Source organism: Saccopteryx bilineata, chromosome 6 (genome assembly GCF_036850765.1).
Source record: "Saccopteryx bilineata isolate mSacBil1 chromosome 6, mSacBil1_pri_phased_curated, whole genome shotgun sequence".
Classification (NCBI taxonomy): Eukaryota; Metazoa; Chordata; class Mammalia; order Chiroptera; family Emballonuridae; genus Saccopteryx; species Saccopteryx bilineata.
This window is the reverse complement of record NC_089495.1, coordinates 144,519,678-144,543,556: the sequence shown is the minus strand read 5'-3', so window position 1 is coordinate 144,543,556 and position 23,879 is coordinate 144,519,678. Positions and strand designations below refer to the sequence as shown.

At 34.0% G+C, this 23,879-nt stretch overlaps 1 protein-coding gene across 1 annotated transcript; it reads left to right on the top strand.

Moving 5' to 3' along the window:
- The first annotated feature begins 440 nt into the window (after nt 1–440).
- RAD51AP2 (RAD51 associated protein 2) lies at nt 441–13,017 on the top strand. Its single transcript, XM_066237552.1, has 3 exons — nt 441–3,648; nt 9,783–9,866; nt 12,899–13,017. Exons 1-3 carry the CDS (start codon nt 441–443, stop codon nt 13,015–13,017), a joined length of 3,411 nt encoding a protein of 1,136 aa, XP_066093649.1.
- Nucleotides 13,018–23,879: the final 10,862 nt, after the last annotated feature.

Below are 23,879 nucleotides of genomic sequence, written 5' to 3'. Positions count from 1 at the left end.
GGAAGCCGCTTCTGAGGAAAACCGAATTTCAGCATCTAAAAAATAAAGCCGTTTCCGGTCAGAGATCAGAGAAATAACAGAGATTCTGACATTTCTTCTTAATTCTGACAGAGGCAAGAAAATATGTTAGACCAGCTACGGTCTACCTGAGCAAAAGGCGCTAAAAATAGACAACCTAACGGCCACAAGCTGTCCGAGCTCTGAGGGAGAGAGGACCCAGCGTTCCGGAGCGGGGGGCGGGGCCACGGGAGGCGTGGTCTGTGGGGCGGAGCTAAGGCGGGACCGCCTATATAAAGCTGAGGCGGAGGCGGAGGATCGGGCTCCAGGGCTGTGTCGAGGGCGTGGTCGGGGCTGCTCTGGAGTGAGGCGGAGCCTCTGTGTTCAGACTGAAAGACTGGAGTTTGGCGGGAACCCCTGACAGATCCCCTAAGTTCTGTGTCATGTCCCTCACGCGCCTCACGCCGCCGGAGGCCGAGCCGGCCTCCCCTTCAGCGCTTCCACAAGACCCCGCTTCCCAGCGCCCCCCTAGTAAGCGGCCCCGCCTTGAGGAGCCTGGCGGTGTCCCTGAGGCGGAGTGGAGGCTGCCTGGGGTGCCTCGCTTGTCTGACGTGGAGAAAGAGTGGGCGCTGTCGCTCAGACCTCTCAAGGCGCTGCTTCTGTCAGCTGACATGATTTTCGATAAGACCACAGACTTGCACGTGGAGAAATCAGCCAGTGGGAAGCAGATACGTAGTCTGCGAGGCCAAGATAACCAATTCGAGATGAATAGTTGTTTGCAGCCTCCTCCCTCACACAGTTTTGATTCTGGCTTGTGGGCTTCCAGAAGGTTGTCGAAGCCAGGGCTGTGTGACAAGGTTTTCAGTGTGCCCCTCAGTGACAGAGCCCAAGTTGAGTTTGGTCAGCTTCTCCCCAACGTCTCTATAGACGACATACAAGGAGTTACAAACGAGGACGAAAAACAATCTTTAGTCCAAGGGAGAGACAGTCAGAAAGACAATAGTTATAGAAATCGGACAGAAAATCTAGTGTTAGACGTTACCTTTTACAAGGAGACTAAATCGACACTTCATGAAATCAAAGACAGATGTAAAGCCTACAGTGATACGCCATCATATAAAAAAGAAAATAACATTTCAGCATCTATGCTAAAAATATCAGAATCTCAAAACCAGCCCTTCATCAAAACGGCCAAAACTAGCTATTTTAGAGACAGCAGCACAATATGTATCCCCGAATTTTCAACCGATTTAAAGAGGAAAATGTCCCCTGTCTATTTAAAGGAAATAACAAAAATAAAGAATGACAAAAATGAGGCATATGTTAAGGATTTCACAAACATTTACTGGTCCCAAAATAGACTAAATACTAAGAAGCAAAAGTTACTGGATGATAAAAAAATTGTGGAGGCAGAAAATATATTTTCTGAATGTTATGAAAGTAATCACCAGTCAGTCAGCAACCAAAGTATTTGTGTGAGGGAAAAAAACTCAATTAGTTTACTATACTATAACTACAATAGTATCAAGACTGATGTAAGAAGCCCTGATAAGAGTTTTACTATAAAGCAACAAAATGCAAATTGGGAAGAAGCAGAAACATGCCTGTACAGTGACATATTTACCAGATCAGAAAAATCTCAAGGCTGGGACTGTAATATTAGACATATTTTGAGAAAAAATAGGAAAAACAGTTGGACTGTGCATAATTACAAAACTAAATGTGAAAATATGAAAAAAGCTGGAGAAAAATTGAGTTTGCTAAAATTATCAGAAATAGGTCTTTTAAGCAAAGAAGATTATTATAATACAAAAGCCATGAATAGACGTGAAGAACAATCAAAACTTCTCATGATTGGAAGACTGGGGAGCCAAAAAGCTTTAATAAATTTTTTATTGTTAAATGATAAAGGGGAAAACAATACTAAGCTACAGTTGCAATATTATACTACCCAAAAAGACTTTTATTTAAGCAGTATCTTTGAGAATTTCATTGCAGAAAGTTATTTCCATGAAAGTATTTCAGGAAATGAAGATAACAATATTTTAGCCTGGCAAGAAATTTTAAAGTGTCTAAAGCAAACTGATGTTCAAAATCTAATAATTAGGAATATGAATGTCAATAGGAAAAACAACATTTTAAGCATATATTTACAAACCACTGTTTCAAAACCTCTATGTATCATATTGAAAACCAACATAGCTTCTTTGATTAACAACTTTGACTCTTCACCTGAAAGTGAAAATGACTTTAAATTAGAAAAGGAATGCATTTTCAAATGGATAATGTGTTTGAATTATCCAAAAAAAATTATAGTGGAAAATCATATTGCATATCTAAGAAAGACTTTAACTTTTTCAAGACCATTTGGACATAACTGGAAACCTCTGTTAGAGGAAAAAAAGCTATTTAAAATTGCACAAGTTTTCAAAGAGACTAAGACAAAATCCATCAACTTCTTTAGCATGGGCACGAAAAATATAGTTTTAATGGACTTTGATGACACAGATGAAAATTTTTTGACAAAAGAAATTAGTTACAAGAGTAAGACTTGTCCTGAACAAGTAATGGATGTGAAAAATTTGGCTCACTGTAGGGCTAATGCTGTGAAAATCCACAAGTCTCTTTCTCAATTTATACAGAACAACCAAGAATATATTAATGATAACTTTTATGGAATAAATATGAACAACCAAAATTTAGATATTGAAAGAACACAGGAACATAATAAAATCAGTAGTTTTAATTTTAAGTGCACATTTGAAGATTTCTTCAATGTTAGGCAACAAGCCATCCAGACAAACCACTACACAAAATATACTGAGCAAACTAATCCCATGATTATAACTCAGGTGCAAAATTTTGGAAGCTTGCTAAGAAGTGAAACTGAAGCAAAAAAACATGACTTAATTTTGAAGAAGGAAGAAAAAATCACAGCACAAAGTTTAACAAACAGTTGCCAAATTTATAAAGATATTAAGATTGAAAAAGAAGGGAAAAATTGTTTTTATTCAATAGATGGCATGTTTCCTGTACAACCAGTCTCCTTAATGAGTAGGAAAGTACATGTGGAAGAAACTAAATATGTTAATCAAAATAATCTAGTTGACAGAAATGAATACAATAGTATTTTGCAAGAAAGTGAGTTAGCTAATTCAAAACATTTTCATCCAAAGATTGACTCTACAGAATATGCTAAACATCAGTTTGAAACTGCTATTAGTGTAGGAAACAAAGAATGTTTTCAGGACTTAACTGCCAAGTGTTTATCAACAGAACCTATAACAATAGCCAATCATTTTGAAATCAAGAATAAATTTGATTTAGTACTTGAAGAACTTCGTATGTTTCATGAAATCAGTAAAGAATATGAAATTCCAAGCACCATGGAATCAAACAATGGGCAAGGAAATTACTTTGGAGAAAATAATGTCGAGGAGGTAAAAATGAAGATAAAAATGGGTACAGTCAATAAAATATATGCATCTTCTTTGCCTTGTGATACCATGGCAAGTCCTAATAAGCATAAAAGACATCAATGTTTATTTAAATGGAAAACAGTACCCAGAAATAGAGAACAGGAAGTTCCTAATGAATATTGCTGTTCAAGAGCATCACAGGAAGAATTACTCTATTCTACTTCTGAGGAAGGTATACAATTAGTTTTAAAATGTGATTTCCTTTTTTTTAATTAATATATTGTGTTTACAAAGATTCTAATGTCACCCATGTTCCCCAGCACAACCTCCCTGTCTCCCTCCCCATAATGCCCTCCCCCCTTCCCTCCATGATTTGCTTTTCTGCTCTCATCCCATCCTCACCCTATCATCCCCTTTCCCTCTGTCCACTTTTCTTCTGGATCCTTTGATCCTGGCTCTGTCTCTATTCCACTCCTCAGTTCATATTATTCATCGGATTCCTCATATGAGTGAGGTCATATGATATTTTTCTTTCTCGGCCTGGCTTATTTCACTTAACATAATAGTCTCCAGTTCCATCCATGTTATTGCAAAAAATAATATTTCCTTCTTTTTCATGGCCCCACAGTATTCCATTGTGTATATGTATCAAAGCTTTTTAATCCAATTGTCCACTGACGGACACTTGGGCTATTTCCAGGTCTTGGCTATTGTAAACAATGCTGCCATAAACATGGGGGTGCATTTCTCTTTTTCAAACTGTGCTATGGTATTCTTGGGGTATATTCCTAAAAGTGGGATGGCTGGGTCAAAAGGCAGTTCGATTTTTAATTTTTTGAGAAATCTCCATAATATTTTCCACAGTGGCTGCACCAGTCTGCATTCCCAGCAGCAGTGCAGGAGGGTTCCCTTTTCTCCACATCCTCACCAGCACTTATTCTGTGTTGTTTTGTTGATGATCGCCATTCATCATACTGGTGTGAGGTGATATCTCATTGTGGTTTTAATTTGCATTTCACTAATGATTAGTGATGTTGAGCATTTTTTAATATGCCTATTGGCCATCTGTATGTCCTCTTCAGAGAAATGTCTATTCATTTCTTTTGCCCATTTTTTGATTGGATTGTTTGTCTTCTTGGTATTGAGTTTTACAAGTTCTTTATAAATTTTGGTTATTAACCTCTTATCAGATGTATTGTCAAATATTTTCTCCCATTGTGTAGTTTGTCTTTTTATTCTGTTCTTATTGTCTTTAGCTGTGCAAAAGCTTTTTAGTTTGATATAGTGCCATTTGTTTATCCTGTCTTTTATTTCACTTTCCCGTGGAGATAAATCGGCAAATATATTGCTGCGAGAGATGTCAGAGAGCTTACTGCCTTTGTTTTCTTCTAAGATGCTTATGGTTTCACGGCTTAAGTCCTTTATCCATTTTGAGTTTATTTTTGTGAATGGTGTGAGTTGGTGGTGTAGTTTCATCTTTTTCCAGGTAGCTGTCCAATTTTCCCAACACCATTTGTTGAAGAGGCTGTCTTTAATTTAATGTATGCTCTTACCTCCTTTGTCAAATATCACTTATCCATAAAAGTGTGGGTTTATTTCTGGGTTCTCAGTTCTGTTCCATTGATCTATGTGCCTGTTCTTATGCCAGTACCAGGCTGTTTTGAGTACAATTGCCTTGTAGTATAACTTGATATCAGGAAGTGTGATACCTCCCACTTTATTCTTCTTTTTCAAGATTGCTGAGGCTATTCATGTTCTCTTTTGGTTCCATATAAATTTTTGGAATATGTGTTCTATATCTTTGAAGTAAGTCATTGGTATTTTAATCAGTATTGCATTGAATTTAAAAATTGCTTTGGGTAATGTAGACATTTTAATGATGTTTATTCTTCCTAAGCATGAGCATGATATATGCTTCCACTTGTTTGTATCTTCCCTGATTTCTTTTATCAATTTATAATTTTATAAGTTTTATAATTTTCTGAGTACAAGTCTTTAATCTCCCTGGTTAAATTTATTCCTAGGTTCATTATTTTTTTGGTTGCAATGGTGAAGGGGATTGCTTCCTTAATTTCTCTTTCTGACAGTTCAATGTCAGTGTATAAAAATGCCTCTGATTTCTGAGTATTAATTTTATATCCTGCCACCTTGTTCAATTCATGTATCAGATCCAGTAGTTTTTTGACAGAGACTTTAGGGTTTTCTATATACAGTATCATATCATCTGCAAATAATGATAGTTTTACTTCTTCTTTTCCAATTTGGATGCCTTTTAATTTTTTTTCTTGTCTGATTGCTGTGGCTAGGACTTCCAGAACTATGTTGAATAAGAGTGGTGAAAGGGGGCACCCCTGTCTTGTTCCTGATCTTAAGGGGATTGCTTTTGATTTTTGCCCATTGAGTATGATGTTGCCTGTGGGTTTGTCATAGATGGCCTTTATCATGTTGAGGTATGTTCCCTGTATTCCCACTTTGCTGAGAGTTTTGATCATGAATGGGTGCTGGATTTTATCAAGTGCTTTTTCTGCATCTATTGAAATTATCATGTGATTTTTCTCCTTCCTTTTGTTTATGTGATGAATCCATTGATTGATTTGCAAATATTGTAGCAGCCTTGCCTCCCCAGAATAAATCCCACTTGATCATGGTGTTTGATATTTTTCATATATTGCTGAATCCAGTTTGCTAATATTTTGTTGAGGACTTTAGCATCTAAATTCATTAGGGATATTGGCCTATAATTTTCTTTCTTTGTGTTGCCTTTGCCTGGTTTTGGTCAGAATTATACTCGCCTAATAAAAGGAGTTTGGAAGTCTTCCTTCCTCTTTAATTTTTTGAAATAGCTTGAGAAGGATAGGAGTTAGTACTTCTTTGAATATTTGGTAGAATTCACTAGTGAAGCCATCAGGCCCAGGACTTTTCTTTTTTGGGAGTTTTTTGATAACTGTTTCAATCTCATTTTTTTTTTTTTTTTTGCATTTTTCTGAAGCTGGAAATGGGAGGCAGACAGACTCCCACGTGTGCCCGACCAGGATCCACCAGGCATGCCCACCATGGGGCGATGCTCTGCCCCTTTGGGGTGTCGCTCTGTTGCATCCAGAGTAATTCTAGCGCCTGAGGCAGAGGCCATGGAGCCATCCTCAGCGCCCGGGCCATCTTTGCTCCAATGGAGCCTCGGCTGCGGGAGGGAAAGAAAAAGACAGAGAGGAAGGAGAGGGAGAAGGGTGGAGAAGTAGATAGGCACTTCTCCTGTGTGCCCTGGCCAGGAATCGAATCCAGGACTCCTGCACGCCAGGCCGACACTTTACCACTGAGCCAACTGGCCAGGGCACAATCTCATTTGTTGTAATTGGTCTGTTTAGGTTTTCTGATTTTTCCAGATTAATTTTGAAAGATTATATGTTTCAAGGAATTTGTCCATTTCATCTAGGTTGTCTAGTTTTTTGGCATACAATTTTTCATAGTATTTTCTTACAATCCTTTGTATTTCTGCTGTGTCTGTTGTCACTTCTCCACCCTCATTTCTAATTTTATTTATTTGAGTTCTTTCTCTTTTTTTCTTGGTGAATCTGGCTAAGCATTCATCAATCTTATTTACTTTTTCAAAGAACCAGCTCTTGGTTTCTTTGATCCTCTCTATTGTTTTTTATCTTTATGTCATTTATTTCTGCTCTGATCTTTATTATTTCATTCCTTCTACTTCTTCTAGGCTTTACTTGCTGTTCTTTTCTAGTTCTTTCAGTTGCAAGAGTAAGGATTTTTTTGAGTTTTTTCTAGCTTCTTAAGGTATGCCTGTAATTCTACGAACTTCCCAATCAGGACTGCTTTTGCTGTGTCCCATAGATTTTGAGTTGTTGTATGCTCATTTTCATTTGTTTCAAGGAAATTTTTTATTTCTTCCTTGATCTTATTGTTGACCCAGTCATTGTTTAATAACATGCTGTTTAGTTTCCAAGTGTTTGAGTGTTTTTCAGTTTTCCTATTGTAGTTGATTTCTAGTTTCATGCCATTGTGGTCAGAGAAGATACTTGGTATGATTTCAGTCTTCTTAAATTTGTTGAGACACATTTGATGCCCTAATATGTGGTCTATCTTAGAGAATGTACCATGAGCACTCAAAAAGAATGTATATTCTGCTGCTTTAGGGTGGAAGGTTCTGAAGATATCTATTAAATCCAGTTAATCTAGTATATCCCTTAATTCTGTTGTTTCATTGTTAATTTTATTTCTTGAGGATCTATCCATTTATGTTAGTGGGGTATTGAAATCCCCTACTATTATAGTATTACTGTTGATCTCTCCCTTTATGTCCATCAAAATCTGCTTTACATATTTAGGTACATATATATATTTATAATGGTTATCTCTTCCTACTGGATTGCTCCCTTTATCATTATGTAGTGACCTTCTTTATCCCTTATTATAGTCTTTATTTTAAAGTCTATTTTCTCAGATATAAGTATTGTTACCCCAGCCTTTTCTTTATTTCCATTTGCATGAAATAGTCCCCCCCCTTTTACTTTCAGTCTATGTGTATCTTTGGTTTTGAGGTGCATCTCCTGTAGACAGCATCTGAACGGGTCTTGTTTTCTTATCCATTCAGCTACCCTATGTCTTTTGATTAGAGCAGTTAATCCATTTATATTTAAGGTTATTATTGATATGTAGTTGTTTATTGCCATTTTATTCTTTAAAGTTATTCCTCTTTTACTATATTCTTTTCCCCCTTTGTTCTATTTACAACAGGCACCTTAACATTTCTTGCAGCTTTGGTTTGGTTGTAATGAATTCCTTGAGTTTTTTTTTTGTCTGGGAAGCTTTTTATTTCTTCTTCAATTTTAAATGATAGCCTTGCTGGATAAAGAAGTCTTGGTTGTAGGCTCTTGTTCTTTCATTACTTTGAATATTTCTTGCCATTTCCTTCTGACCTCAAGTGTTTCTGTTGAGAAGTTGGATGTCATTCTTATGGGGGCTCCTTTTTATGTGATAGCCTTTTTTTCTCTAGCAGCTTTTAATATTTTCTCTTTATCTCTTAGCTTTGGTATTTTAATTATGATGTGTTTTGGTGTAGATTTCTTTGGGTTTCTCTTTAATGGAATTATCTGTGCTTCTTGAACTTGTGTGACTTTTTCCTGCATCAATTTAGGGAATTTTTAAGCTCTAATTTCATTGAACAAGGTCTCTAACCCTTGTTCTTTCTCTTCTTCTTCCGGAACCCCTATAATGCAGTTGTTGTTTTTCTTTAGGTTGTCACAGAACGCTCTTAGAGTTTCCTCATATTTTTTCAGTCTCTTTTCTTTCTGTGCTGTCACTTATCTTGTTCTCTAAGTCATTGATGCGATCTTCTGCTATATCCAGACTGCTTTTAATTCCTTCCAGTGTAGTCTTCATTTCTGATATTGTGTTTGTCATTTCTGTCTTGTTTTTCTTTATGATTTCCATGTCCTTTTTGATGCTTTCAATTTCTTTATTGAAGTGTTAAGTCCATCCATTGTAGCTTTGAGATCTTTAAGCATCCTAAAAATCATTATTTTATACTCTGTATCCAGTAATTTGATTACTTCTGATTAGTCCAAAACTTTATCAGAGGATTTATCTTGTTGAAGCATATGACTTATGCTTCTCTGCTTACCCATTATTCTCTGTGACTTGTAAGCTTCTTCCAGTTGTGATCTCCTTACCTAGTAGAGCCTCTTTGAAGTCTTCCCTACTTGATTATTTGATGCAAATTTCAGTCTTTATACCATTTCATCTCAGGTAGGCCTGTTCTAGAATACAGCTCCCAGTTATTTCATCCAAGGGGCCAGGGAATTGGGCTAACCAAAGAAGTTTGCTTTTGGTTAGTAATCAGGTACTTTAGTTCAGATTTCTCTCATCACGGCCAGGCTGGAGGTGAGCTTGGCAGGGCAGGAGTTGATGAGGTGGGCAGGTAGAGTTCCTGTAAGAAGTACTCCAGTTCTGCAGGGAGACTGACCCTTAGTCAAATCCTCTGTATGGTGTTTGCTGCTCAGTCACTCTGTCCCTGGGGCTTCTGTCTAAAATGTGTTTTATTATGATAGAAAAAAAAGTGCTACTCTTTTTTTTTTGTAGACCAAATACATAGTTTTGTCAAAAAGGAGATAAAGTATAAGCAATGTTTATTGGTACATATTATTTTTTATAAAAGACTGTTCAAATATTAAATAATATACTGAACTTAAAGATAAAAAAGTGACTAATTATTTAAAAGAGCTTTGAAGCATCTTGTTTTATGTATTAAATTTCAGGAGTCAATAGGAGAAATATTTTTGAAAAAGTAATTTGTTTAATATTGACATTTTATACAAAAGTTACTTTTTGCAATAACATATTGATATTTATTTTCAGAGTATAGAAAACCTTTGCCTAAAAGACATGCTCTTTTTTCTGATGAAGTTAAGGAAGGAAAAATTAATTATTCAATGAAAGGAGGTAAGATTTTTGGTTATTTTCTAGAATACCTTCTAAGATGAATATTGCATTTTTATATTTTTAGTATGACGATAATATTCTTATGTTAGAAAGTAAATACAAAGATTTAGTACTTTTGTAAACATCAACAATTTACTGAAGCAAATTCTAATACTTAAAAATTGACTAAAAATTAAAATGCCATTTTAGAATATTAGATTTAGCTTATTATTAAGAAATATACTCTTTAAAACTGTTTACATATTTGTAAGGATACATTGCAATAACTATGCAATAAGATAGATGTCATACAATTCTAATATATATATCTACTATATGTAACACTAATTGGAAAAACCAAAAAGGCAATTATTTAAGTTGGATTTCCATTGATGAGATATTATTCCCAGTTATATAACTATCAACAATGTTCCCTATTGTTTAACAGTTATGAGGCTCTCTATATGGACATTTTATTTAGTAATTAATAATATATCATTAAGAGATACTAACATGATTTATGACTATGGAATTTAAAATTTTGATAACTATTTAATAAAATGAATGTAACATCATCATTTGCCTAAGAAGTCTACAAAATCAAAATAAAGCACAGCAAGTCTAACATCTATTCTAATTATAATAATACCAGTGGGATATGAAAATGTGTGAAGTCAGCCAGAATTCTCTAATATTATTTTAGGACAGTTGTCTTGGATTTACTTTCGAAGTGCATAAAAATGGGATGATCTTCCTAAAGCTTGTTAAATATCCCTAGTGTCAAGGAAAAGTTGAGAGACATGGGGGAAGCATGGGGATATTTAGGCAGTCTGACTTTAAAGGCATTGAGAAACTCCTGACTGTTCTGAAATGTTTTTGATACTCACTTTCTATCACTTTTGTCTCCAGTAACATCCTGTCACTCTTTGTGTCTCTCTCTTCTCTCTGTGGAGAAGGCAGGTGTTTTGTAATTGTTTTGAGCATGTATTACATGCCAGCCAGACAGTGTGCTAGGTGCTTTATTTAGCATCAAATCTCCCCTAACTTTAATTTTTTTTCTTAATTTTTTTGTATTTTTCTGAAGTTGGAAACAGGGAGTCAGACAGACTCCCACATGCACCTGACTGGGATCAACCTGGCATGCCCACCAGGGAGCAATGCTCTGCCCATTTGGGGCATTGCTCTGTTGCAACCAGAGCCATTGTAGTGCCCGAGGCAGAGGCCACAGAGCCATCCTCAGCGCCTGGGCCAACCTTGCTCCAATGGAGCCTTGGCTGCAGGAGGGAAGAGAGAGATAGAGAGGAAGGAGAGGGACAGGGGTGGAGAAGCAGATGGGCACTTCTCCTGTGGCCGAGAATTGAACCTGGGATTCCCGCACGCCAGGCCGACGCTCTACCACTGAGCTAACCGGCCAGGGCCTCTCCCCTAACTTCAAAGCATATGTGTGTGTGTATACACACACATGCACACACACACATATATGATTGGGGAATGTTATTTAATGATTCTGATTCTGTTGTGGGGTAAGCCCTATGGCTATGCATTCTTAACAAGCTCCTAAAAAATGTAGATGCTGCTAGTCTGAGGACTACACTTTGAGTTGCAAGGATTTAGAAAACAATCAAGTTAGCATTATTTCTAAAAGATTACTAATTTTATAATATTTTTAAACACTGATTTTTAAAATTAACAATTTCTGTTAGTACTCTTGAATATTTAGAATTGTTAAATTATACAAAGCAATATACTAATCTAGTGTATAGCAATAATAAAAGGAATCATAATTTATTTACTAAAAAGGTAGAGAGTCCCAGATGACAAAAAAAGCACATCCTCAGAACCATAACTTAATGACTATTTAAGGGCATATGCTTTGCAAAAGGTCTACTGTTGATACAAATTGGTTTAGTGATTATCCACCCATTGCAAAATTACCATAAGTATCTGTTATATTAGAAAATAAAAAAAGTTATACTTTGAAAAAATAATCAAATAGACTGAATCAATGTTTTGTTTTGAAATAATCTCATAATGAAGAATACTTAACATACACTTAGCATAAATTGTTGTCAGTACTTAATTTATTACCAAATCCTAATGTGCCAGACATGATCCAATGATTTTGGTTTATTTGGACAATCCCTTTTTGTTTTAAAAAAAATCTAACAATATTTTTCTTATTTTTATAATACTATAATTTGAATATTGAGTTCAGAAACTGATTTTATATTGTTTTCTATTTACCTATAGTTAAATTTTGCACTTTTTTTCTTTATTGTTTACATATACACACACACATTTTATTTGGTTAAACTTAGTAGAAATTATGCCATTTACCTTTTGTCAGATTTAAAGTTATATTGATTACACTTCAAATAGTGTTTTTATATTAAGGTCATACTTGTTCATTAAAGCTCAACCAAAACTCGATACATTTTTTGCTTTACATTTGTACCCTACTGTTTATTTTTTAAAATAAAGCACTATAAAAATTATAAGTATTTTTGTATTTCATTATCAAAGGTAGCTGACCCTATTTGCCTGGTTAACTGATTTAGTAATATATATCTTCATGAAATGTTTTGAGTTGTTTTGAAAATGATAGTGTGATATTAAATAAAAACTTCAAAATCAGAACTCTCCATTGATTCATAACAGATGGAATACATTTGTACTCTATTATGGATCTTAATCTTTCTTAGATATCAACTATAATCATTTACAGTATATAGCTTAGTTGTTTAGCTTCAAATTTAAAAAATGGTGTTTAAAGCCATTATATCAAGTTAACTTTAAATTAAGTCAGACTGCCTGACTGGAATGATGATTTTATTTAATTTGTAGTTTATATTAGTCAAGTTACTTAATTTTTGTGCTGACATTTCTACATTTTAAAAGTGGAGATTGGATTAATTAAACTTCATTTAAGGCACTTAGCTCAGTGACTCACTACATGTTGCTAGTATAATTACATATTAGCAAAAAAAATTTTTCACCTTAGAAACTATGAATAATTTTTATCCCTTAAATACTTTATTGTCTTATATTTTTAGGTAGCAACTTTTCACATGGAATTTCAAGAGTACTACCTCTTAAGACATGCAGCCGACCAATCAGAATTGGTTTGTCAAGAAAAGCTAAGCTTAAACACCTTCATCCCTATCTAAAGTAAATACTATGAGGACTTAAAAGAAGATATTGGACTTGAACATTTCAAAATATTTCACAACTATTAATTTTTTGTTTCTTTCTTTGGATAAATGCTTTTCTTCTACCTTGGGGGTTTTGGGCTTTTAAAAAAAATTCTAAAGTATTGAGAGGGGTGTGTGTGTGTGTGTGTGTGTGTGTGTGTGTGTGAATTATCTAATTACCTTTAGCATTATATAATTTATTAATGTTTTTATTTTTTGTGATCTTATAAAACATGTCAACTTACTTTTCATAATATGAATATATATTAAAAACTTGTGGAGAAGATTGGTGGCTTTTATAGGTTTCTCAAAAAGATCTGTGACCCTTAAAAATGAAACAAATCTTATCTACTTTTGTTTAAGATGCCAACAATCATGTTTCATAGGAGTTCTGCATTTGAGGTATAGTGAAATCTTTGCTGTTTACCAGATATAATGCATTAGTTTCCTACAGACAGAATGTGTGTGTGGGGGGGGGGTATGGAAAAGGTAACTTTGAAATTTTGAAACAATAGCAGAGTGAGTGAATTCTAATTTTTGTTTATTGCTGTTGGTGAAAAGGACCCCCCCCCATGTAATCTTTGTGAATACTTTGGTTTGTAGTCACTGTAATATTTGGACAGGGAGGAAAAGTAACAATGTTCCTGATACCTATCTATTCAGACCAGTGTAAAGAATATAATGCTCCTTTGTAGGAAACATTTATGATTTAAAAAATAAATTTAGTGAAACTAATTTAGTGGTCATTTTTTTAAAGATAGTAATTTTTCAATGGCTAAATTCCCCCAACCTGCCTCTAAACTAAACACGGAGTTTTAATTTCAGCTCCTCTGTTGGAATAAATCAATGTCATCTTTTCCTGGACTTTGGCAAAAATGCTTGGCAAATTCAGTTTTGGGGATCTGATGGCTTGAAAACCCGTTGAAGAAATTCCATCATACCCATTCATGCTTATAGTTAAACTGAGTATTTTGTTTGTTTTTGCAAATGTTTGCCCTTATTTTGCCACAGTTTTTATGTTAATAATTGTAAAAAACTAACATGGTGAATAGTACTAAAAATTAAATAATGGTATGAGTATATAGCTTAAGGCTGATGATAACAAGTTATTTTTTAAATCAGAATAATACTTGGTTATGGAAGTGATGGATGCTAAAAAAATTCTGATTATTTATTATTAGAGAATTTCTCACCTATAGACTTAAACTGTCATCTTACCTAGTGTCTATTAAACTTTGTAATATACATATTCTTGTTTCTTCATTGTGTGCAAATGAAAAAATGTACTGTTTCTTTGTTGTATGTTAGATCATGTAGAAAATGTTTGTAAAAATTTTTTAAAAGGATGAAAACAGTTTCTGTGAATGTTTTGTGTAGTATTTTGACATTTGTGTTAATAGTTTATTTCCAAATAAAACTTCTATAATTCTAGACAAAATAGTAATGAATCATTTTTCTAATCTACTTCTTCTATTATTAAAGTGAAAAAATAGTGTTGCAAAGAGGATGGGTAAGTTTTTCAAAATAAAAAAGTTAGTATCGGGATTGGGATAGAGGCAATGTCTGTAGCATTCTTTCTCACTTTTCTCTGCATTCACTTTCTAGTTTGTTTCCCCTCCAGAGTCTGTCTTTGATCCCAGAGCAGAATTATGATTATGTAGTTAATACCTTCTACTAACTTATTCACTTATAGACAAATACACTTTAATATTCCTACTGTTGTGATAGAACACAGATAGAATACTGAAGAACTTGCCTTCTGGAGTTTACTTCCTATGCTTTAGATTAAAAGAGAAATCTAGGGTATACATAATTTTAGAACTATATGTATAATTCATCAGTAGAATAATACTTTTCACAACACTAGAAATAAAACTGGCTACTTAGCAAAAACTAAGGAAAGAAGAAAGCATCAAGAAAACATAAAAAACAGAAAGCATATAATGACAGAGGAAGACTGAATTCATCAATTAACAAGATAAATGTGATTGGATTAATTTATCCTATTACAAGCCAAGGTTCTCAAACATACCAAAATCTATCTTAAATTCAGCTCTTTTTATTAATTTCCATCCCCTACCATGTACTTTCTAACTTCAATATCCTGTGCTAATTTATTTTTCTTTTATTCAACGTTAGAATAAATCTTGATGCTACTTCAGTTTAAAGTATTAAGCTTTTGGATGCATAACAGATAACAGTGAGCATGAGAAGAGAAGTAGAGCCTTATATTAAATCAACTTAAAAAGTTATGTTGATAGTACAGATGTATGCAGATGTCTGAGTTAATATATTAACTATATTACCCTATTAGTTAAGCAAAATGAAAACAAAAATGTAGTGAAGTTGCCCTTTAGTCTTATTTAATTTGACATATAAAAGAACATTTATAGTGTGAGACATCATTTTGGGAAATTTTTCTAATAACAGATGCTACACATTTACATGGATGTATAATTTGTGGCAGAATTTATACTACTAAATATTACCTTTTGGGGTAAGGGCAGTATACTATAAAGATATCAGAAAGGTTCCAAATTATATTTTACCCACTTTGTTGTAAAATATATCATTGTTTGAAACTATTCTTGCCAAATATTTCTACTTTTTAAAAAAAAACACAGGCACATACAAATTCAGGAGAAATAGTCATTAAACTATTCCACCTATGCAGACTATAGAAAAAAAAATCTCATGATCTAAATGTCTCTGAATTATACTGTTACTGTAACTTATAAATTTTGTAATTTTGAATCACACATAATTTTAAAAAAGGAAGTCTTGCAGACCTCTTCCCTGAACTTGATTCATAACTGTCTACTCAGTGTCTCTACTGCAATGCCAAATAGGCATCTCAAACCTAATATGCCCCAAACTGATCTATTTTCCCCAAAAGTCCCCACAGGGTTTCATATTTTACTGAATTACTCCAATTTTTCAGTTACTCAGGTTTTAAATCTTGGAGTCATCCTTGACACATTGTCTTTTACAACACACAGTTGGCTCATCAGCAAGTCGTTGGATTTAGCTTCTCTTGCCAGGATGATTGCAAGAGTCTTAATTGGTTTCTGCGCTTTAGTACTCTCCCTCTTTCAGTCTATTCAAACACTTTAGCCAGAATGCTTCTTTAAAATATGTCGCAGCACATCTCAGCCCTGCTCAAAACCTCCCAAAGGCTTTTCATCTCACTCAGAGAAAAAGTAAAAATTTTTACTTTTATGTATGAAGACTATATAATGATGTGATCCACTCTTAATTTCCTAAACTCTACTCTCTACTATTTTCCCCTTGTGCATTCTACTGAAAACAGAGTGGCCTTGCTGTGTGTAAAAAAGTTAGAAATGGTGCCTCAGAGTCTTTCACTTGCTTTTTTCCCCTGGAATGCTTGTTCTTAAGATATCTGCATAGATTGCCTTGCACTTCTTAAAACTTTACTCAAATGTCATCTTCTCAGTGTGTCTTTTTCTTCCTGCTAACATTCATATACTCCTTCCCTGCTTTTTTATCTTTTCTTCCTTAATACTGTACTGTTAATATATTATGTATTTTACTTACTTATATTGTTTATTGTGTGCCTTTTCTATTAGATTTTAAACTCTGTAAAGGCAAAAGTTTTCTTTATTTTGTTCATTACTCTATCTCCAGTGCCTAGGATGATACTTGACATAACAAGAATTCAAGAAATGTTAGTTAAATTCGTGAATAGGCAATGTGAATAAGAGTAGGTATGTCTTAAAAGTATTATGCTGATTAAACACTCTCTTGGTGTTTAAAGTTCTCTTTCCTCTTCTTTACTTATTTTTTATTGCATTTTCTCCTTGAGCCAAAGAAATAAAAACAAATCTTGGTTTTACATCATTTACTATGTATCCTTCAAAAATTCAGCCTCTTAACTAGCCAGAATTCTAAATGTTTTTTCTCTTTTTTTTTTAAGGAAATGAAACATAAAGTAAAATATAGAATATATGGTTTCAAAATAATTTTGAAAACTAAATTATAAAAATATTTCTCAAAATTCAATATCCTATCTCTTATCCCATTTAATATCTTTTTAAACAGTATTATAAATTAAAATTTTCTGATTACTTATTCCCTTTGTGTTAGTAAAAATCAACTATTAGAGTACCCTAAATTTCTATTTTTTCCATTTTACTTTTATACCAACTCTTAGGCTTTTTAAATTTTCTTTATTTTTGAGAAGTTCAGACCCTGGCCAGTTGGCTCAGCAGTAGAGCGTTGAGCCACGCTCTGGTGTGTGGAAGTCCTGTGTGGAGCCCCGCTTCCTGGTGTGTGGAAGTCCTGTGTGGATTCCTGCTCAGGGCACACAGGAGAAGCAACCATTTGTTTCTCCATCACTCCCCCACTCTCTTTCTCTCTCTCTCTTTCCCTCCAAAAGACATAGGTAGAATGGTTCAAGCAAGTTGGCCCTGGGCACTGAGTATGGCTCCATGGCCTTGCATCAGGTGCTAAAAATAGCTTGGTTGCAGAGCAACAGAGCAGCAGACTCAGATGGGCAAAGCATCACCCCCTAGGGGGCTTGCCAGTGGATCCCAGTCAGGGTGAATGCAGGAGTCTGTCTCTCAGCCTCCCCGCTTTTCATTTAATAGAAAAGAAAAGTTCATATCTAGACAAAATACAAAGAATAAAAAAAAGAAACAGTGACTATAAGTTCCCCCCTTCCTTTTTGACACTCAGTTCTCTAACTTCTCATGATGAAGGAAACAACTGTTAACAGTCCTTTGTCACTACACATTTCTATATAAAGCAATACTATTTTACTATTAGTAAGCATATAAGGTATTTTAGTTGTTGCTTAGCATATACTAAAATTTCTATAGAATACTTAATAAATTCAGTAACTTATACATTTTAACATATTAAACATTTAAGATAAAAAGAAAAAATTTAATGCTAATTACACTGAAATTTGATGTCAAATGGGTTTCGTGAATCTGACATTTTCATTAAAATTACATTACTTTCTTTTTTTATAAATGAATTTTTATTAATGTTAATGGGGTGACATCAATAAATCAGGGTACATATATTCAAAGAAAACATGTCCAGGTTATCTTGTCATTCAATTATGTTAAATATCCATCACTCAAAGTCAGATTGTCCTCCGTCACCTCCTATCTAGTTTTCTTTGTGCCCCTCCCCTCCCCCTCCCCCTCTCCCCCCGTAACTACCACACTCTTGTCCATGTCTCTTAGTCTTGTTTTTATGTCCCACCAATGTATGGAATCATGCAGTTCTTGTTTTTTTCTGATTTACTTATTTCACTCTGTATAATGTTATCAAGATCCCACCATTTTGTTGTAAATGATCCGATGTCATCATTTCTTATGGCTGAGTAGTATTCCATAGTGTATATGTGCCACATCTTCTTTATCCAGTCTTCTATTGAAGGGCTTTTTGGTTATTTCCATGTCTTGGTCACTGTGAACAATGCTGCAATGAACATGGGGCTACATGTGACTTTACGTATCAATGTTTCTGAGTTTTTGGGGTGTATACCCAGTAGAGGGATTGCTGGGTCATAAGGTAGTTTTATTTTCAGTTTTTTGAGGAACCACCATACTTTTTTTCCATAATGGTTGTACTACTTTACATTCCCATCAATAGTAAATGAAGGTTCCTTTTTCTCCACAGCCTCTCCAACATTTGCTATTACCTGTCTTGTTGAGAACAGCTAATCTAACAGGTGTAAGGTGGTATCTCATTGTAGTTTTGATTTGCATTTCTCTAATAACTAATGAAGATGAGCAACTTTTCATGTATCTGTTGGCCATTTGTATTTCTCCTGAGAGAAGTGTCTGTTCATGTCCTCTTCTCATTTTTTTATTGGATTGTTTGTTTGTTGTTGAGTTTTATGAGTTCTTTGTATATTCTGGATATTAGGCCCTTATCTGAGCTGTTGTTTGAAAATATCATTTCCCATTTAGTTGGCTGTCTGTTTATTTTGTTGTCAGTTTCTCTTGCTGAGCAAAAACTTCTTAGTCTGATGTAGTCCCATTCATTTATTTTTGCCTTCACTTCCCTTTGTCTTTGGAGTCAAATTAATAAAATGCTCTTTAAAACCAATGTCCATGAGTTTAGTACCTATGTACTTTATTGTTTCAGATCTTATATTTAGGTCTTTGATCCATTTTGAATTAATTTTAGTACACGGGGACAGACTGTAGTCGAGTTTCATTCTTTTGCATGTGGCTTTCCAGTTTGCCCAGCACCATTTGTTGAAGAGGCTTTCTTTTCTCCATTGTGTGTTGTTGGCCCCTTTATCAAAAATTATTTGACTATATATATGTGGTTTTATTTCTGGACTTTCTATTCTGTTCCATTGGTCTGAGTGTCTATTTTTCTGCCAATACCATGCTGTTGATTGTTGTGGCCCTATAATATAGTTTGAAGTCAGGTATTGTAATGCCCCCAGATTCATTCTTTTTCTTTAGGATTGCTTTGGCTATTCGGGTTTTTTATAGTTCCATATAAATCTGATGATTTTTTATTCCATTTCTTTAAAAAATGTCATTGTAATTTTGATGGGAATTGCATTAAATTTATAAATTGCTTTGGGTAATATGGCCATTTTGATTATATTTATTCTTCCTATCCAAGTACAAGGAATATTCTTCCATCTCATTATATCTTTTTCAATTTCCCTTAACAATGCTTTGTAGTTTTTGTTATATAGGTCCTTTACATTATTTGTTATGTTTATTCCTAGGTATTTTTTTGTTGTTGCAATCGTGAAGTGGATTATATTTTTGAGTTTGTTTTCTAATGTTTTATTGTTGGCATATAGAAAGGCTATGGACATTTGTATATTAATTTTGTATCTTGCGACCTTACTGTATTGGTTTATTGTTTCTAGAAATCTTTTTGTGGAGTCTTTGGGGTTTTTGATGTATAGGATCATATCATCTGCAAAAAGTGATACCTTTACTTCTTCTTTTCCAATATGGATGCCTTTTATTTCTTTGTCTTGTCTGATTGCTCTGGCCAGAACTTCTAGCACCACATTAAATAAGAGTGGAGAGAGTGGACAATCCTGTCCTGTTCCTGATTTAAGGGGGAAAGTCCTCAGTTTTATGCCATTTAATATGATGTTGGCTGATGGTTTATCATATATGGCCTTTATCATGTTGAGATATTTTCCTTCTATACCCATATTGTTGAGTATCTTAAACATAAAGTTGTGTTGTATTTTATCGAATGTGTTTTCTGCATCTATTGATAAGATCATGTGGTTTTTGTTCTTTGTTTTGTTGATATGGTATATTACGTTAACCGTTTTATGTATGTTGAACCATCCTTGAGATTCTGGGATGAATCCCACTTGGTCGTGATGTATTATTTTTTTAATATGTTGTTGTATTTGATTTGATAGTATTTTGTTTAGTATTTTAACATCTGTATTCATTAGAGATATTGGTCTGTAGTTTTCTTTTTTTGTGCCGTCCTTGCCTGGTTTCAGTATGAGAGTTATGTTGGCCTCATAAAATGTGTTTGGAAGTATTGCTTCTTCTTCAAGAAAGTTCCTTAGAATAGGAACCAAGTCTTCTTTGAATGTTTGATAGAATTCAGTAGTATAACCATCTGGGCCTAGACTTTTATTTTTAATACTACTTTAACATAGTATTCGTATTTTAAGAAATATTTTATTGACATGCTTAACTATATTGTCTAAAGGTCTCCTTTTTCTTAAATTTTTTTTTCTAATTGATTCAGATGTTTGGCTAATAATCATTTTAATTTTCTCCTTTATTTCGCTGGTCTAAACCCAATAGCTCCAATACCTATCCATTTCTTTTATAAGTTTCCACCTATATGTACACATAATTCCTGCTCTTCTCTCTTCAGAATATTTCTCTTTGCCCTGCCCTGCATCCTTTCTCTAGAAAGAATGCTCTTAAGAGTTACCAAAGACTGTGGCCATTTTTAAATTGGCATTTTCCTCTTTTTTTTTGAATTGCTATCTGTCTTCCATCCTTAAAACCTTCACTTTGTGAAAATATACTACCTCTTATTTTTCTGACCATACTATTTTTTCTACTTTCTGATTTGTACATGCAAGCAAATTCCAAAGTTTAGTTCATGGACTTCTTTGCTTTTTTAGAAATCTCATTAATTTTCATGGGATCATCTACTATACTAATTTTATGGTTTTGGCATCAAACTGTCTTTCTAAAATTCTAATTTACTTAGTTCAATAATAACAATAATTAAAAATAAATTTAAATATGAAAAATTAAGTGCCTGCTATGAGTCAGGATTAAATGATATATATTATAATCTTTAAGTAATTTCATAATTTCATAGTCAGATATTATTGCTATCTCTATCACACGTTATGAGTTTGCCTGTCTAAAGTCACAAAATATTACTTGGCAGGAACAGAATTTAAACCCAGACAGTCTGCCTCAGGGCCAAGGTTCTCTTAACTGTTACAGTATACTGCTCTAATTTCCCCAGTGTTACAGGTCAGTAACTTCAACTCACTATTGGTAAAATCTTATCAGCCACTTTTATCTGAATGCACTCCTCCACCTGACATTTATTCTGCACTATGGAATCAATCCTGTTGCTTCTTTCACCGAAGGAGTTCTTTGACCTTTTTATCCTTTTCCATTCCTTCAAGGCTCTATAATTTGACTTGACCTAATGTAACTTTCCAAATGACTACCTCATAAATGCCCTACAACTAAACTAGTCTGTTAATGCTTCACTTTTTTACCAATTAATATTTTTCCATTTTACTCATTGTCTTTCCTCTTTTAATGTGCTCTCTTGTTTTTCTTATTTAAATCTTATCTTAAACTACAACCTCTATAGTGTGTTTTCTTCAACTACTTAACCATTTTATGAGTACTGTACTATGTTTCATGAATAACAATAGTGCTACCTTTAAAATTCACTCAAATGTTTATTGCACCGATTATATAATTTATCTTTTCACTTATCTAAGCTTGTATATAGGCATCATTTTAGAAAGTTCTTTGTAATCTCTAAAGCACTTGGTCAGTGTCTTGTATTAAAAAATGTTTATTGACAATATGCTGAATATTAATATAATATTTATCTCCTGATTTCTTGTCCTTGGCTTTAGATTCCCACTGATAAATCTACTGAGTTTATAGCTCTTTTTTTTGTTTGTATAAGAGAATATAGCTAAATCCAGTGGGTGTTTTTTGGCATATTTTTGTCTTTTGTTCCTTCTTGCTTACTCTGTCTCCTTCAGTGCTTAAACCAGTTTCAAAGCAGAATCCTGCTTCCCTTCAGAAGGCTTGTACAAATGCCTTTTAATATGACTAACAACTACTGAAATTAATTCATGCATTTATTTTTTATTTGTTGATAATCTTGATTTTTAACAAAACCTTATGAATCTATTTACATGTTCTTTCATCTATAGGCAAAAATAAAATGAATGTTTAACAAGATTTTTTTCCATGTCTTTTTAAAGTGTGTGTCACAAAGTAATGCCTCACCCACCTATTGCAATTCTAAATGCTATACCTGGAATGATTATGATAATTATTACTGCCATCATTAATATCAGCCAATCAAGTGCCTTTATGAGCAAGACAACTTGCATAGGGGACATATGGACTTAGTGTCAGTAATCAAAATTTGCACAGCTAAAGACAATAAGAACAGAATAAAAAGACAAGCTACACAATGGGAGAACATATTCGACAATACATTTGATAAGGGTTTATTAACCAAAATTAATAAAGAACTTATAAAACTCAACACCAGGAAGACAAACAATCCAATTAAAAAACGGGCAAAAGAAATGAATAGATACCTCTCCAAAGAAGACATACATATGACCAATAGGCATATGAAAAAATGCTCAACATCACTAATCATTAGAGAAATGCAAATTAAAACCACAATGAGATATCACCCCACACCAGTCAGAATGGCGATCATTAACAAAACAACACAGAATAAATGCTGGCGAGGATGTGGAGAAAAGGGAACCCTCCTGCACTGCTGGTAGGAATGCAGACTGGTGCAGCCTCTGTGGAAAACAGTATGGAGATTCTTCAAAAAGTTAAAAATGGAACTGCCTTTTGACCCAGCTATCCCACTTTTAGGAATATACCCCAAGAACACCATAGTACTGTTTCAAAAGGAGAAATGCACCCCCATGTTTACAGCAGCATTCTTCACAAAAGTGAAGATCTAGAAATAGCCCAAGTGTCCGTCAGTGGACAAGTGGATTAAAAATCTTTGGTACATATATACTATGGAATACTACTCAGCCATAAGAAATGATGACATCGGATCATTTACAACAACATGAATGGACCTTGATAACATTATACTGAGTGAAATAAGTAAATCAGAAAAAAACTAAGAACTATATGATTCCATACATAGGTGGGACATAAATATGAGACTTAGAGACATGGACAAGAGGGTGGTAGTTATGGGGGGGAGAATAGGGGCACAAAGAATACCAGATAGAAGGTGACTGAAGACAATTTGACTTTGGGTGATGGGTATACACCATAGTCAAATGTCAAAATAACCTGGAGATGTTTTCTCTGAACATATGTACCCTGATTTATCAATGTCACCCCATTAAAATTATTAATAATGATGAAAAAAATTTGGAGGACACTTATTTGGTTGGAGCAGCAAGGTTTGTCACAGCCTGCTGGGTGGATCAGAGTCTCCAGCTGGTACTTCATTTTCTAATTACCTCAGTAGCATGTTGCTCAGATATTTTATATACTTTCATGAAATTTCCCCGCACATCTTAATTTTCTCTTTTATGGTTATGAAAGGCTACAAAATTTTAATTTGCATTAGACTAAGTAAGATATAT